This window comes from Dermacentor silvarum, chromosome 6 (genome assembly GCF_013339745.2).
Source record: "Dermacentor silvarum isolate Dsil-2018 chromosome 6, BIME_Dsil_1.4, whole genome shotgun sequence".
NCBI lineage: Eukaryota > Metazoa > Arthropoda > Arachnida > Ixodida > Ixodidae > Dermacentor > Dermacentor silvarum.
In genome coordinates this window covers 114,434,709-114,450,512 of record NC_051159.1, presented here as the reverse complement: position 1 = coordinate 114,450,512, position 15,804 = coordinate 114,434,709, and the positions used below count along the sequence as shown (strand labels likewise).

General features: G+C 45.6%; 2 protein-coding genes across 2 annotated transcripts in view; one reads left to right on the top strand and one right to left on the bottom strand.

Moving 5' to 3' along the window:
- Positions 1–261: 261 nt before the first annotated feature.
- LOC119455872 (myosin light chain 1) lies at positions 262–14,957 on the bottom strand. Its single transcript, XM_037717386.2, has 6 exons — positions 14,842–14,957; positions 14,707–14,734; positions 6,277–6,417; positions 5,273–5,440; positions 3,476–3,562; positions 262–889 (listed from the first exon to the last, which is right to left on the bottom strand). Exons 1-6 carry the CDS (start codon positions 14,842–14,844, stop codon positions 834–836), a joined length of 483 nt encoding a protein of 160 aa, XP_037573314.1. The 5' UTR covers positions 14,845–14,957; the 3' UTR covers positions 262–833.
- Positions 14,958–15,004: 47 nt separating this feature from the next.
- The window catches only part of LOC119455871 (N-chimaerin), a 43,033-nt gene continuing 42,233 nt past the window's right edge, over positions 15,005–15,804 (top strand). Inside the window, exon 1 of the mRNA XM_037717385.2 lies at positions 15,005–15,320. Coding sequence (XP_037573313.1) covers positions 15,305–15,320 — 16 coding nt within the window. The 5' untranslated portion in view covers positions 15,005–15,304. The remainder of the gene's footprint in view (positions 15,321–15,804) is intronic.

The window sequence follows — 15,804 nt, the reverse complement described above, 5'->3', positions numbered from 1 at the left end:
TTTTCGAGCAATAAGAGCGGCTGCGATGGTAATCTGGAGCTCGGAAAGGAACTGGTCATTTCGATAACGTGCTAGTTGACTTCGCGAGCACCGTTCAAACACTGACATCTTCAACTGCGCCGCTTTGCTGCCACCCACGAAATCTACCGAAATTGTGCTCAATTAGTGCATCAAGTCAGAACCGCATTATGAGAAACTCACCTGTGCCGGTGATCGTGCACCTGATAATCCTCGATTCTGCAGATAAAATGATACAGACAATGACAACGGCATGGTTTATTACAAGAGAACGCACACCACGTCTTTCTTTTTTTATTGTCCGAACAGCGTAATTTTCTAAGGCACGTTTCTTATATGTCTAGGGAGCTTTATTTGTGCACGCCCGATTACTTGCATCGCATCGGTTCCAATCATTACAACTTATGGCTTTCGTTCTCTGTCGTCAGCGCGGTTCTCTCAGCATTCCCTTCGTGTATAAGGCGGGGTGGACCTTCTCATCACTTCGCGTTCCCGACGACCACGGCGACTGAGGCACTCGATGGTGTGAGGAAGCACACCAACCGAGCGCCGAAGGGAGCTGTGACGTTCGCGAACCCGACCAATCGGAGGACAGAAGAGGTGAGCAAAGATCAGGACGACCGTGGCACTTCCGGCGATCATTTCTTCCGCTGCCACTGCAGCCATTGTTTCGTCGGGGTGACGATAGCTCCCACGTTTGTCGGGCAATGTTTGTGGCGAGAGTTGTCGCCAATGCGGACGGAGACAGACGGGTCGAGCGAAAGGAAACAGAGGGGACCTTGCGGGACTTCTTCACCCCCCCTGGTATTTGTTGTTTACTTTTCCTTCTGCTCCTCGGGGAATGGTCCAGCAAGAATGTTCTTGATGAAGGCTGCGTGGAAAAAAGGAAGAAAAAAAGCAATTATTAGGCAAGTCAATGCGATTACGTATTCTTTAAAAGCGAATAAATTTCTTTGCCTCTTTCGGCCGTGTTCGTGCTTGGTTGTCGACGGTCGGTAGTCGGACTCGGCAAGAAAAACGTTCGTTCGATTCTTCTCTCGCTCTCTCCCTCTTTCTCGCCTTCTCGTTCACTATTTCGCTTGTCATTTCGTTCTTTCGACATTTACAATCATGTTCGATTGTGTGTGCCCAATCTTTTTTTTTTATTTAAACACCTACGCTTATTCAAAGAAACCTGTTTCTTTAGCCTATTTTAGCCAATCCTGATGTTGGTCATATTACTAGCGGAGGTAGTTGGCCAATTGCAAATAACATTACAAAAGAAAAGCTTGGTGAATTAGGCACCCCGTTATTTGTGATGTATAGAAGGCAAGCTAGTATTCTGCAGTATGAACAGCATATGACAGCGACTGGCCAAGGCTACGCGAAGTTTAGTCCCCTTTCTTTTGCAACTTAAGGCATGATGCAACAAGAGAAGGAACATCTCATTTCGTTAACTCGGGAAAAGTCCTTAAAGCACCACAGAGAGAGCAATATCAAACCTTTTGTCATCTGTCTTGCGTGTAGCGAGTCAATCTAGAAACAAGTTCACCCGACGTTAATTTCCTGTTAGCTTTTTTATGCGTCTGACATGCCAAATAGCATTTGATGTATTGGACGAGTCATCGTGTTATTTTACATCTTACATCGTAATAACGATGTAGCACGCAACAAACATGGAACGTCGCCAAACGTTGAACGCAGCGTCATTTTATGTTATTGTTCAGGTTTACAGAAAATAAATATTCTACAACTCGCCGTTACAAACGCAGCGTTTTTATCGATTAGTTTGCTTTCAGAATTAACTCGAGACAGAATAAACCGAACATAGACTGACTTAGGCATGTAGCAACAACATAGCCGCTTTGTTTTCAGATCTCAGTGGACACATTCTTTCTTTTCTCTGTGGGGCAATACAAAAACAAGTATACGGAGCGTTTTCTACACGCAAGCGGTTGAAAAGAGGGCCAAGAGACCACACCGCTGAAAACACGTCGTGCGCAGCGATTTGTGCATAATAGCTTTTGACCTACGCCGAAGTCACGACTGCGGATCAAGGCGTTCGTTCATCACGACCACAACGAAGCCCTTGCCCCGCCCCTCCCTCCAGGAAGAGATGCCGAAGGTGAATTCTGTGCATTTGTTGAGGTTTCACGATGGTCGCCTGATCTTATTGATGTACCTCTTCCTTCGTTCGAGATGTTTGTCTCGCCGCTGACCACCGTGTCTATGGTTACTTCTGTTCACCGGTAGGCAGAACGAGCCACAACGAGCGGACGGTTGGCAAAGACGCAAAGTCATCGATTATAGCAATCTTCTATTGACCCGAGTTGGGTGCATTGCATACTAAAGCAGTCATGGACATTTGGGACAGATCGATTCTTTGAATGTAATCTCACAGAATACTCAACTGAGCGTTTTTGTCTTTGTTTTTTATTGCTATGTCTGGGTGTGTATGCGCACTTAATTCAATTTTCTTTAATTATTTTATGGTGTATTAAAAAGATGCTTAAATTATGTCCTACGTAAATTCGGAAACAATTTAGTACTGACAATTCTATCACTTTTTGTTGTGTGAGTAGTTGTTCCTTTATTGAAGTTCATTTTCGAGAATTAAGCCCGGAGGAGGGCCTTTGAAGACAAAATTTCGTACACGATCAGACCTTCCGTTGTTATTTGGGGGGAACTCAATCCTCACGTCGTATTAACAGATACAACGTGACACCAGCGTATGTCATGAAGAATGCAATGCGTTATGCTTCATATGGTACCGCACTGGTGGAACCACATCTTTCATCGCGGCTGACTATACTATGGATGTATTTTCGATCGATCATTGAGAGATTATTACCACTTACGAAGGCAGTAATAACCAACCGGTGAGCCTTCTCAAGAATCGGAGATCCTCTCAACATAACTCTGGCTGGAGGGGCGTCGTAATTTTCGTGACATCCACTTCCGCTGCCTTAACGAACCAACGTGCGCTAAATGTGATATCCCGAAAGTTATCAATCCATATTAAGGTTATTGAATTCCTCGCCCCTTTTCTGTGACTAAGCCGGAAGTACAGCTCCAATTAAGCTGCAGAATACGAAGAGGTCGCTCAGAAACAGCCGCGTATCTGAGCAAGCCCAATCTGCAGCACGAGGTCTCTGGAGAACAAGCGAGCTTGCAAGACAGCATGGCCGGTATGACGCAACGATTCCTTCCTCTCGGTTCTATGCCACTCTTACCATCCACCGTTCACGGCCGGCTGACCCCGTTCATAATGCGGGTGCTCTGGCCACGCTCTGGCCAGAGCGCGACGAAGCGCGACAAGGAATGGCATCGGAATAGAATCGCTACATTATTCCGCCCGATAATGCAGAAGATGCGCTGCACAGAGGGAAGTGCGATGTGAGTCTGTGGCTCTATCCTATGGATTTTTGTTTTTCTTCCGTCAATTTCGGCGTAACGCGTGCCCGACGATCGTACTTACTTTCGTACTTGATGAACCCTTCCTCGTCTACTGTCCCCGCGCAGCACTGCATGATCTCGTCCACCTCGGCGTCAGTCAACCGCTCACCTGCGAAGGGCCACGAGAACAATTTCTCATAACTGTGACGCATTGCTCTTTTGTCTCTCCATTTATTGGCCTGGCTGTTTGAGCCACTGTAGCCTATAAAAATATTTTAAAAAACAGGCTGTTTGTTTGTAGCAAAGTATGTGACCGGGCCAGTTGGTGATCCATGACACAAGTTCACAGCGCGGGAACAAAACAACGACATTTGTACTCGTTTGTGTTCTGCTCGTCCTTGTCTTGGTTCTGCGCTGTGAATTTGCATCACTACTGTTCGTACCTACCTCTTCTTTCGCATAACCAACGCTAGGTCATAACTGAGCTAGCGTCGCCATTTTCTATGAGAACTTCTAAGTTCTCTAATTCCATACAAACAGGCCCTCCCCACAAGCTGTATGCGACAGGCAAGTGCTCGACAGATGCAGAGATCCAAAGTGAAGCAGCAAACGACTGTCAGTTCAGGCTACGCGTCTTGCATAGTCTGATCAGTGCAGCCTAATCTTGAGAACAAACGTTTATTGAGATGTTTTCCACATTCACTCAGTACTAATATAATACTCGATCTCCGGTTAAGAGCTCGATATAAGCGTGCCATATTTCTGTTCATTACTATACCCAAGAACTACCTTCATAAATCTTGGACATAGTATACGGGGCAGTACAGATAGGACCAAGGTAAGGCGACGACAATTAGCCCAAATAAGCACTCTAGTACAATGATTTTTTTTAACACGAAAGTGTTTTATCCCGGGTTTCATGACTGCTTTCCGGCAACGGATGTAACGGATGTGATAGTTGCCATCTAGGAGCGGTAAAGCGAAGCACTGCAATTGTGACACTAACGAACGCCGACAGAGAGCGCTTCTGTGGTCACAGCACAGCAGCGGGTCCAACGCGGTGTAGCCGTAGAATAAAGAACCAAGTGTAAACGGCTTCGTGACTTTGTAAGCTCGTCATTTTCAACCAGGTGCTGTGTAATAAATAATAAAATAAACATTATTAAAACTGTCCGACGGCAGGATTTGAACTCTCGACGGTAGTACAGAAGCCCGACATTGAAAGCATTACGCCATGGCCGCATGCACTGACACGCGGCTTAGAACACCCTTATCAATTTCTCGCGGGCAAGTCAGCGCGTTGAGACGCCTGGCGCGTTTCAACTCCGTTCGCTAACAGGACACCGCGCGCGAAGCAAACATGCAACACGGTCGCCATCCCGCAAATCGTGCGCCTTTCGCTGGAGCGGACCGCGAGTTCATGAAGCGAACATGCAACAACTTCTGTGAAGACGCGTTTCACTTTCGTGTTCTACCAATTCCTATGAAAGAGGGATCAACCATAATTTGCCCCCTATTCGTAGCGCATTTTTCTACGTGAAGCCTAAAGAAATCCCCGCATAATTCCCGGTGTGATTATTTTTCTAGCTATACCATCTTTTTCTGCTGCTTTCTATTAGCTGAAGCACACTTTATGAGCACATATTGTAGGACAGAAGAGCGTCAGAAATACTCTGAAGAGGCTGAGGGAGAAAAGACGCCATGTTTCTATTATGTGGCACGATTTGCCATAAATGGCTGGACGACCAACGGGAACCTGTCCTCCTCGTTCTCCTCAACTTCCTTGTCCTCCCTTCTGATGTGTCCTCACATGGATGGATGCAATTGCCCGCAACGATCTCGGAGTCCACAGTAAAAAATGATTGCTATAGAGACGTACCCAGAGACAGCAGGACGTGTGCCAGCTCAGCCTCGAGCATCTGTCCGTTCTCGTTCTTGTCGTAGACCTTGAGACCCTCAAGAAAGTCGGCGTGTGTGCCCATGTCCTTGTCCTTCTTGATCTGGCTGTAGATGGGCAGGAACTCCTCAAGCGTCATCTTCTTCTCACCTGCGCAATGCATGCGACGCACACCGCAGCTGTCATGCCAGTGTACACGTGAGCTCCAGTTCAGTGTTCTATCAGGTGAGAAAAACTTCAAACACTTTGCCGATGAAAAGTGCGTTGCAAGATTGCGAGGACAAAGAAACTGCCGCGCAGTAGTGGCAGCCAGTTTAGATCAGCAAAAAAGAGAGCAAAAAACTTAAATGCAAGTACAGCATTAAACAGAAGGGTTTTATAAAGAGAGAAGGCACATATTGGCCAATGTGAAGAAAGGGAAAAAAGAAAGATTTCAGGATTTCAACAGTGCTGGTGGGAAAATCAAAGAAAAAGACAACTAGAAAACAGAGGCGTTTATTTAAAAGCAAAGAGATTTGCCGGCATATAAGTATTCACCTGCATACAACTGCGCAAGGGAGAGGGCAGAGAAATGGCCCTATAGGAGAAACATGGCAGAAGAAAGGGAAATAGGAAACAACATTACGTGATATATTGATTTAAATTTTGTGTCCAACTTGTCCGAACACGTCAATCATCATGACTTCACTGCTGACTTTTATACAATCTATATTAGTATCAGAATGACAGCTGGTGTTTTGCGAGGCAGCCAATGGATTCAACGTAGTCAAAGAAGAAATAGAGCGCTTGACGTTGCATTGATGTATGTGGAGTGCCAGGGACCGAATCTCAGAAGCTCTGTCAGTGAACGGTTTTGATATACAAGGGCTACCAAGAAACAACGAGCCTCATATTGGAAATATATTGCAATTCTTTATATGGTTAATGTCACACGGCTGTGACGACAGTTATTCACGGGACGTCCTTATAGCGAAATGTGAGCTTACCCCTCTTCTGGGTGCCTCCGTTCTTCTCGATGGTGGCGTTGGTGGGGCGCAGGTCGAGGGACCTCAGCAGGGCTCCGAGATCGGCGCAGTCCACCTTGCCCTCGGCGCACATGTCGTAGATCTCGAAGTGCTCACGGGCCTCTGCATGTACGCGTCCAGAAGCAGCGTGAGAGAATGGTGAGTCGATAAAGCCCTTCTCAGGCACAACAAAATCCTGCAGTAACACAATACTTTTTGAAGTCAGTTCTTATCGTCAACCGATGTGTTACAACGCTGATAATAAATTTGGGCCGAGAGTCCGTTTCTCCACTTCAGTCACGCAGTTAAGCTCGTTTTTAGGACTTGATGCGGGAGGCAGAGCTTAATATTGATATGTTACCTTTTCCTTTTGATACCGTAGGGGCAATCTAACGCAATAAAAAATAAACGTCCTTTCATAAACACATAGACACAGATTTAACATCGCATGTCATTTCCTCGCCTTCACTTTTCATCCTGAATCGCCGCGTCATCTGGTGGCATTTGTAAAACTATAATACACAACACATTCGTTTTTTTTTTTTTTTTCGTAGTCGGTGACAATGCAGTGGTACGTCTCGCACGAATGATCAATTTTCTCGAAATCCAGTGACAACAAAATCATTACACGTTTGTCATATTGGGGTCGCCTGTGTGCACCAGATTACCGTAGCTTATCTTTCGTAGTTATACCTTGAAAATGATGAAAGCTGTTGTCTACTGGAGTGGACACTGTGTCTGAAGAGGATGGGAAAGCACGATGGTAAACAGCGCCAAAAAAGAAGAGGACGCCAGAAGAATAGAGCACGATGTTAGCGTTGATTGCCCACTAATGCACAATGTCAAGGTGGATAGGCTGGCTTATTGGTTCCTGCAGCTTGCATACACGGTGACAACGCGAACTTAATTGAACGCACGGAAAAGGCAAAGAGAAAAGAAAACGAAGTGGTCGATGTCTAGTGCTTGTCCCGTCAATTTGGTTTCATTGTCGCACCACGAGTTCGCGCTGTCAATGTTTTCATGCTAACTGAACATTAATTGGAAAAATAGCCGCCAATAAACCCGCTTTCCAGTGACACTGTTTCCCTAATAAACATTTAGTTGGCAGCCTGGTTCCACGTCGTTCTCCGTTCTTCTGATGTCCGCGTTTCTTATTTTTATTTTACATCCTGATAAGTTGCGTACTACAGGCGACTCTATAGTCCGATTTTTGCTACCATGTTCAAAAGCTTGGTCTGCTCATGAGCATTTTCTCAAATCCCAGGTGATTAGGCACTACCTTAAACTAGCACTAAATATATATTTATGTTAAGCTCACGTGGCCCGCGTAAAGGCTCAAGGACCGTGTTCGAAAAAAGGTTTTTACGCTAGAATTGTTCGTACGAGAAAATCCCAGCCAAGATTGATGCCGGATATATTATCGGTGAAAGCATTCCCGCCAGTGGCAAAGTACACTTAAGAACTAAAAGCTTCGTGAATTCGGCACCTGCACGAAGGGAAATTTATTGCCACTCAAGTATTATACAATTATATAATCATATATAATTATATATTCTATATAACTATATAACCTATAGTCATATATAACTACGTCAGTTGCACTTTGCTCCACGAAGAGGCAGGACATGTGGCGAGTGAGCTCCTGAATAAGACTTAGCAATTTGGTGAACGCGGTTTCAATCGTGAATCCGGGACGTCAAAGAGCTGCGACGTATAACACTAGCGCATTTCTGTAGGATTCACCGCTAAATTGTCACTGAATTTTTTTTTTCTCGTTGTTGCTTTGGTCACAGCTGTTTATACTGTTTTGTTTTTTGTTACTGCTGTGTGGCGCTAAAATGATGTTAATCAATTTATAGAACTGTGACGGTGTCTTCGTCTGCTCTGCATATCCGGCTTTGCGAATATTTATTGTATTATAACGTCCCTAACCCATACATGCGCATGAGCGCGACAATCAATAGAATTAAATAATTAATTAAACGTAAATTACAAAGGGAGGAATTCAATTCATTCGCGCGCTGACATCATCCATATATACAACTCAAAATTACTAGACAGTAAGCCTCTTGAATCCGTCACAGCATCGCCCCGGCGGGAAACTAATTATTATTATTATTATTATTATTATTATTATTATTATTATTATTATTATTATTATTATTATATTATTATTATTATTATTATTATTATTATTATTGGGGAAACAATACAGTTTTATCATTTACTATTATTATTATTTGGTAGAGCGAAATGGAGCATCAGGAAGTGTGTCGTTTCATTCACACCTCTCCGATTCAACCCCTTATATATTTAAACTCCGCTCACCCAACTCCTAATACCAAGTGTAACGGGCCTTTATTGGATGAGTACATGCTGCCAGCCACCACAGGTAACTGTCCCAACGTCAATCCTCAGCGTCAACCATTCCTATGCATGCACATCCCGACTGGCTTGTACCAGCCGTCCATAGCAGTATATACCTTCCCTCTCTCTTTGAGTTTCCTCCCTCCTCCCCCCCCCTTTTTTTTTAATTTTCTTCACTCTTCCCCCTTTGCAGAGTAGCAAACCAGGTCTATTAACTTTTTTTTTTTTTTTTTTTGAAGGGTTGGAGGGCGTATGAATAGGTTTAGTACGAGTGGCGCCTCGTGGAGGATGCGGAAGAAGTCAATTCCGAATTACGCACGCGGAAAAGGTGCGCAAGCCTAAAAGATAACGATATAGATACAGTGTACGATCGGCACGGTGATAATAGCACGCGAGGCGAGAAGGCGAACTGGGGGCGCCCAGCCGAGTCGGCGCCGCTTTGCTGAACCAGCACCAGGCCCACTTGAGGGTACGCGCAGCCTTAAATGGCGCTGGTTGCCGGCCGCGCCTGCCACCGCGGGTCCCGAAGCGGAGGACCCGTGGCGCTCATAGCCTGCGGCTCGAGCCGCAGCCGCCGACGGCGGAGCGAGCGGTGCGCCTCCCGAAATAGGAACCGGGCTCCCGTTGCCTGCTTGCTCGGCCGACGCACAAGGCGCGACGCCAAATTTAGAGGCCTCGACAAAAGCCGCGGACTCCTACTACTACTCCGTCCCTCCCCTCTAACTCTCCTCCTTCTCAGCAGACATGGCGGCACCACCGAAAGCCATCTTGGGCAGCCCGCAGTCCGACAGCGGAATCTGTCCGGTCACGCATTCCCATTCGGGATTACGTGCCGTGTACCGGTGCAAAAGCGTCACGCGTTCATGCGGGTTGAAGAGCGGCGCACCAGACACGAGGTTTGTTTTCTCAGCTGATGTTCGGGTGTTGAAAGACGGTATAGTGCACGAAAGACCGCGGCACGGGCTACGAGTCTTAGTCAAATTCCTCTGTGACTCACAGCCATGAGAGAGCGAACGCTGTGAAGTGCGTGGGCGAGCCGGCGGTGTAAGGTGGCCTCAGTGGATCCCCTCTGGAGGGGACAGCATCATTTTAGGCTTCGGCTAGTCAGAGATACGCAGCATGGCCGGATGTCTCTTTCTTTCTCTCTTTCTTTCTTTCTTTCTTTCTTTCTTTCTTTCTTTCTTTCTTTCTTTCTTTCTTTCTGTTAATGATCCCGGCCTCGGCAACGGCGAGTACCACGGCTACATAACGGTGACATTGAGACGCGCCGATTGTAGGAAATGGAAACAACCTCTGACACTCGTATCTGTCTATAGGCTTGCACGGTCGTATACGACTCATAAAATGTTTTCACAGAACGCACTTGCGACTGTAGCTGCGAATTCCAGCTTGTTTGGCTGCTAGGCTGCCTCGTGACGAGGATGAGGAGGAGAAATGAAAACGACAGATGTGATTTCTTTTCTTTCTTTCTTTTTTTCTTTTTTGGTTAGCCCACGAGAGAGATCTCTCAACTATTGCCCCATCCTCCCACAGCTGATCGTCTCGGAAACTCCTTTAACCGCAGCGCAAACCACGCGCACGGTTCTCTTCAACAGTTCTCAATCCACACCACGTGAGTTACCGGAGTTGCTCCAAGTCCCAGCGATTCCCTAGACCCTAGTCGCACGGCTCTCTGCAGAGGAAGATGAGCACGAGAGTTCTCCCTCACCCTCCAACTTTGGAAGGTGAGAAGGAACTCTCGTGTCTTGCTTTGGAGTGCTGTGAATACGATACCTGCGGTTTCGCTTACAACTTTTAGAATGCGCCAGGCATCCGACGCGTCTCCCTACCGCCAAGCCAGGAATCGGCTCTGTGAGCGGACAATGCAACAAACCATGCAACTTCAATCCTGCATTTTTGTTATTATCCGTGGCGCCGAATGGCCAAACCCCATGATAACTGCGGTGCCCGCTATGCGTGAGAATCAACAGTGCAGTCCGTTTAGAACGATATTGCCTATAACGATAACCGGTTATAACAGTGCGTATACTGCCTACTGCATCGAATTAAAATGTGCGTAAGAACAGCACGGTTATAATACATAACGAGCTGCGTTTATAACGATCGCAATTTCCAACCATCTATAATCGTCCTTACAGGTAGGATACACTGTATAGAACGTTTACCACTGTTACTTTTATCCGTTACCTCCTCCCTGCAAATGCCAGCGACGCCTGTTAGCTAATTCGTATCTCGCATGCTCATATCTCATCTGTGCATAGAATAGTACAATCATGTTAAATAATAAGGGTTTACAGTAATGGTCGTTGTTGCTGTTGTTGCTTGTCAAATGCGACATAGTGAGAACTTTCAAAATATCGTAGCTAGAACAGAATTTCTGCGTCACCCCCGTTCCGTTCTCACACACAATATGGCCGGAAGAAAATGGTGCTCTAATGTCTACCCGAAGAATCGCCGTTCTTTGTATTTGACAGTCCTATAACGGAATCTCGTGAGAAGCACGTAGTTTCTTCTGCTATTTACATTGACTTAATGCAAAAGGCCGGGAGTTTTCATGTTCGAACAGCTGCTTCTCCGCTGAAACGTTCCTCTGGAAAAATAAAGGGGGGTGGGGAATATGGGATGATGATCATCATCACCAAAGCATAAATGTCACCTGACTCGAAACGAAGTGTCGCAGATAGTATGTCGAACAAAGACTTCGATAGCAGACACACTGCCTTCCACACTCCACGCATTATCGGTGGAGAGCCAAACGTTAAGACTTCGCCGAACTCAAATGCGACTAATGTATTCGTTTTTGCCTGCTGTCATCCAAAGCTTACTGTTATTTCGAGCCACACCAAAGCAAGTCTTCCCGCGGCGAAGTGCGTAATATTGGCCGATTCTTGATGGCGCCGCGCGAGTTACCGAGAAACTTTAAAGGCCGCTCTAATATAGGTATGCATGTCACCACGACACGATCTCCTATAGTTGTGTGATATAAATCTGTAGCAAGTGTATATTAAAGCAGTGACGCTTTCTTGATTTTTACTCGCGTCAGACGAGCGTGTTTCTTTTATTTATTTCCTTTTTTTTTTCCTCTGTCTTCGTTATCTGCATTCATAGATGGACAAGAATCTAGCTGACTAATAGACGCCTCACGATTAGTGCAGAATGTTCACCTGAAGTGACATCCTATATTTGCCATTTCGGTCGGCATCTCGAACGTATACGTCTAATACCAGGCAGTCGTAATTCGCTTCTTCCGCCAGTTCACACATTTATGGATTTGCTCACATAAATTAATGGCAACTTCAACTTCTCCAAGCTCACGCAGAAAATGTACGCTCTATTGAAAAAACAAGAAAAAAAAAACGAGAAAGCAAGGCCTGCCATCACGGTGACAATGAGCCGAAACGAGCGTAAAGGCTGTGGCACCATAAGAGATAGCTTTAAGGAGCCACCACCAGTGAACATTACGAAAACCCACGTCATGCACAGCTGGCCAGAAATTAAAAGCGAAAGCTGCTGTGTGCTCTGTTTTTCGTTTGTTTTTTTCCCAGAATGTACCTCGTTGGCTGATGCTGTCACGAGATGTTGCAAATGCAAAAAGTTGAGTCAAGTGCGATTGAACCTTAGCAATGCAACCTTGGCCGGTAATTGGCATGTCTATAGAATATGTCTTATGTAAGACCAATGTCTAGAATATGCGTAGACAGCAAGACTGTTCGCATGCCGTTTTATTCGACTTTTAAATTATCTAAGATTCACGCTGATCTTCATGTACATTTCCTAGCTCTTTGTACATAATATACATTGTAGATATTATTGTACTTTGCGGAATTACATATTCCAAGGGTATGGCTACTTGTCTCATGTTGTTACTCATGCAGTTGTCGCGTTTATCGACACAAGTGTTCAAGTAATTGCGAAGTAACTTATTACACTTTTCACAGATGCGCCAGAAAGCAGTGAAATAGACCAGTCATGCAGAGTTCGAATAATGCATATAGTGCCGAAGTCCGCTTCGCATTGCATGAAAGTATAACCATTTAGGTCTTCCCGAACACGTGTCTGTGGCAACCACGGGAAGAATTTACGTTAATTAAATGGCGTGATCATAGGTGATCTGCTGTCCAACTAACGCCTGTATGACACGTTTTATCTACAAGCACATAGTAAAACAAAGTGTCTTTGTTCGCTCTAGAAAATATACTTCCGATCAGGCGTCTCACGTACCGACGCGCGCGCCTAGAGTGAAGGTTAGATACGCATTGAAATAGCGCACATCGAGTAAAATCACTTGCGCATCATCTCGTTAGCCGCCTTAAGTCAATATTATGCACACTTTCTCACTTTATCGGCACTCAGGTTCTCCTTCTCTTTCCTTACCTTTCCCGTTCGTTTATCTGCGTTTGCCTTACTTCAAGGGTCATCAAATTGCAACCCAATGCAGAGCTGTCTGCCGGCGCGTGAGTCCATATTTGTATATGAACTATTGAGAGGTAAGAAAAAAAAATTTCGAAATATTTTACACTATTTACTTTGACCTTCGAGCTATCGAAGCGTCGATGGTGGAACTTTCACAGATACGACCCGTGACCCCTAAAATGGCGGCAAGGACGTGACTCAGTAAGCCGCACACGCTCCTAAAAGAGACGGCTCAAGGTGCTACATTGTTCAGCTGCACGAAAATTTCACCATGCCGTTCAACCTGCAAAATCAGGCTGTCCATTCTTCGTGTTACTTAAACATATTATTTTCTTTATCAACCAAAGCAGACGCCAGCGTTTTCACAATAGTAGCATTAGCACTTCGTCAGTATAAGATATGAATCGGTTTAGCGTTTGTTCATTCTTATCTTTATTCTTTTCATTTACTTTTTTTGCAAAACTATAATGGAGAACTGAGCCACCCCACTTTGCAATGGTAGGTTTCTAAGCACTAACGGAATTTACAATAATATTACAGGTCAAGCCTGTATCTGTTTTATTGTTGAGAACATTCAGATGATGTCCTGCTGTACGTGCAGCGAAGCCTAACATTTCATAAACCTTGGTGTTCACAGCTGTCTTACGCACGATACTTTCGGAACGCCAGCCGCGTGTTCCTTCAGAGAGCTGGCCCCTCTTCCTTACGTAATCTTAAAAATCGCGAGGAGCTGGCTTCTTAAGTTCTCTTGCCATTCCTGTCCAAGTCCTTAGTTCTATCCTGCCCGTCGCAATCCTATAAACTACAATCGCTTGAATGACCAATAAGCAAAAAATAATTAGCCAGGTGACGTTGAGTTTACTCGCGTCTCTTGTGGACCGATTAAAGTTGTTTCACTCACTTCTGCGTTACAGAGCATATACTCTGGTACGTTACAATAATTAAGTTACCATTGCTTTTTTGGTAAAGAACAGTGCACGCGAGAAAATTGTATTAAAGTTAAATTATCCCCACTCTTACAATGAAGAGGAATGCTAGCGTAATTTTACCTTTGTTTCATGAAACATTTTCAGGTGCTTCTTTCGAATGCAAATGCTTCGCTAGACAAATGTCTACGCTAAAAAAAAGTTCACAAGGTACGGAATAGTCCCAATAAGCCAAATAAATATCGCTTTAAAGGAAGAATTAGAAATATTACTTATTAGAGAAAATTTCAGGTAAAGTGCTCGACCCAGAGAGTCACGGGTATCAAATAACCGAAACGCGCCTATATTTAGCTTCTCTGCCTGAAGAACGGTGCACGAGCGCGCCCTGCCGCAACATACTTTAAAGGAAATGTAGATTGTCGCGCTTTCACGGACTTAAGTTAAAATACATGTAAACCCTGTGATGTGCTGTACAAGTTTCTGTAGATATTTACTTTCTTTTCTCACTGCTGGATACTTTTCCACTGGTTGTGTTTAATGCACGTCGCGCGGTACCAGAGAAATAACATTGGAAAAGCACGTGAAATATTCAGAATGACTATTGCAGATTAATGAGCAATTAGTGATCTTCGTACATACAGTGCCCCGTTTTTCGCGCTGTCTAGCGAATACGCTAAAACAAACAGGCAAATATGCATTCACTCACGTTCAACTTCATTGGGCTTGAGGTCCGCCTGAAAACGGGAGAGAAAAAAATATGTCGAGAGAAGTTTAGGCTCGTTGTCTCAAGCAGCTGAGGGTCGAGGTATCCAAATCTCGGGCCAGAAATGCAGGGACGCACCATTATGTTCTTTTGGAGGGTCTCTTCCTACGAGAAGCTGCTCGCCGTCCTGGTCCGGATCGCGAAGTGATGTGGAAGAGCAAACTTTAGGGTTGCTTATATGGTCCTCCGCGCGGCGGCGCCACTGGCGCGAGTCTATTTTCGCTCCGCTCTCTCTTCTCTTTCCGGCCGTCACTCTCCTCCCGCTGACTAGCCCTAACGGCGAGCGAGTCGCCGACAGAAAAAAAAAGTTTCTCACCGCTTGATGAGTGAACGCCTGCTCAAGATGAGTTGATGCCGGCCTCGACCGGAAGTTTAATAAAGCAATTGACAAGGAGGGGGATGCCTCGCGCGATGCCTGCTACTTCTGTGTTGACGCCGTCTTAGCGTCGGACGACCGTGCGCGCGCGCGTGTGTGTATCGCGGTTTCGGCGATTTGTCATTTCCTGCAGCGCAGCGCCGTCGCTTGCGCCCATTTGTGGAAATGGCACGACAATTCGGTGAGCAAATGCGCCTTGATTCGTAGACTGCTTTTTTTACTGTGCGTGCTGCACTTGGATGATAGTTTGCACCAACTCCGGTAGAGAAGTGAGCGCCCGTCCCCAGAGCCACGGTCGGGGCAATTCGTTTCGCTGATCGGCGAGTGCTTGGTGCATATTCATTTCGCGAGCGCTTACATGAAGCGTGTGACGCTCCACCCGGCTTTCGGTTCGATCTGTTGCGCCGGTCATCTGATATTGAAATCCTTGTCCTAGAACTCATGCGAATCATATCTAGGTAAAGTTTGCAGCCGTTTGGGTGTCTGCCAGACCTAAATATAGTGCGCAGACTGCGGGGCGGGTCAAAAGCACCGCTGTGCAGAAAGATCACCTATCGCTTTCCATTCCTTGGATGTTTTCACAGCCGACTCGCCTGACAAGAATACACACTTGCTCGGCCCTATACATCTGAGGCCTTCGAGTCGAAGCGAGTCTTCCGAAAATA

What these genes read in the sequence shown, in the direction of transcription:
- LOC119455872 (XM_037717386.2), bottom strand. An exon ending in CAAGCCCAATGAAGTTGAAC is followed by an intron (nt 6,418 to 14,706) that starts GTGAGTGAATGC and finishes GCGTACATGCAG; the next exon opens with AGGCCCGTGAGCACTTCGAG. An exon ending in AGGGTTCATCAAGTACGAAA is followed by an intron (nt 890 to 3,475) that starts GTAAGTACGATC and finishes TTTTCCACGCAG; the next exon opens with CCTTCATCAAGAACATTCTT.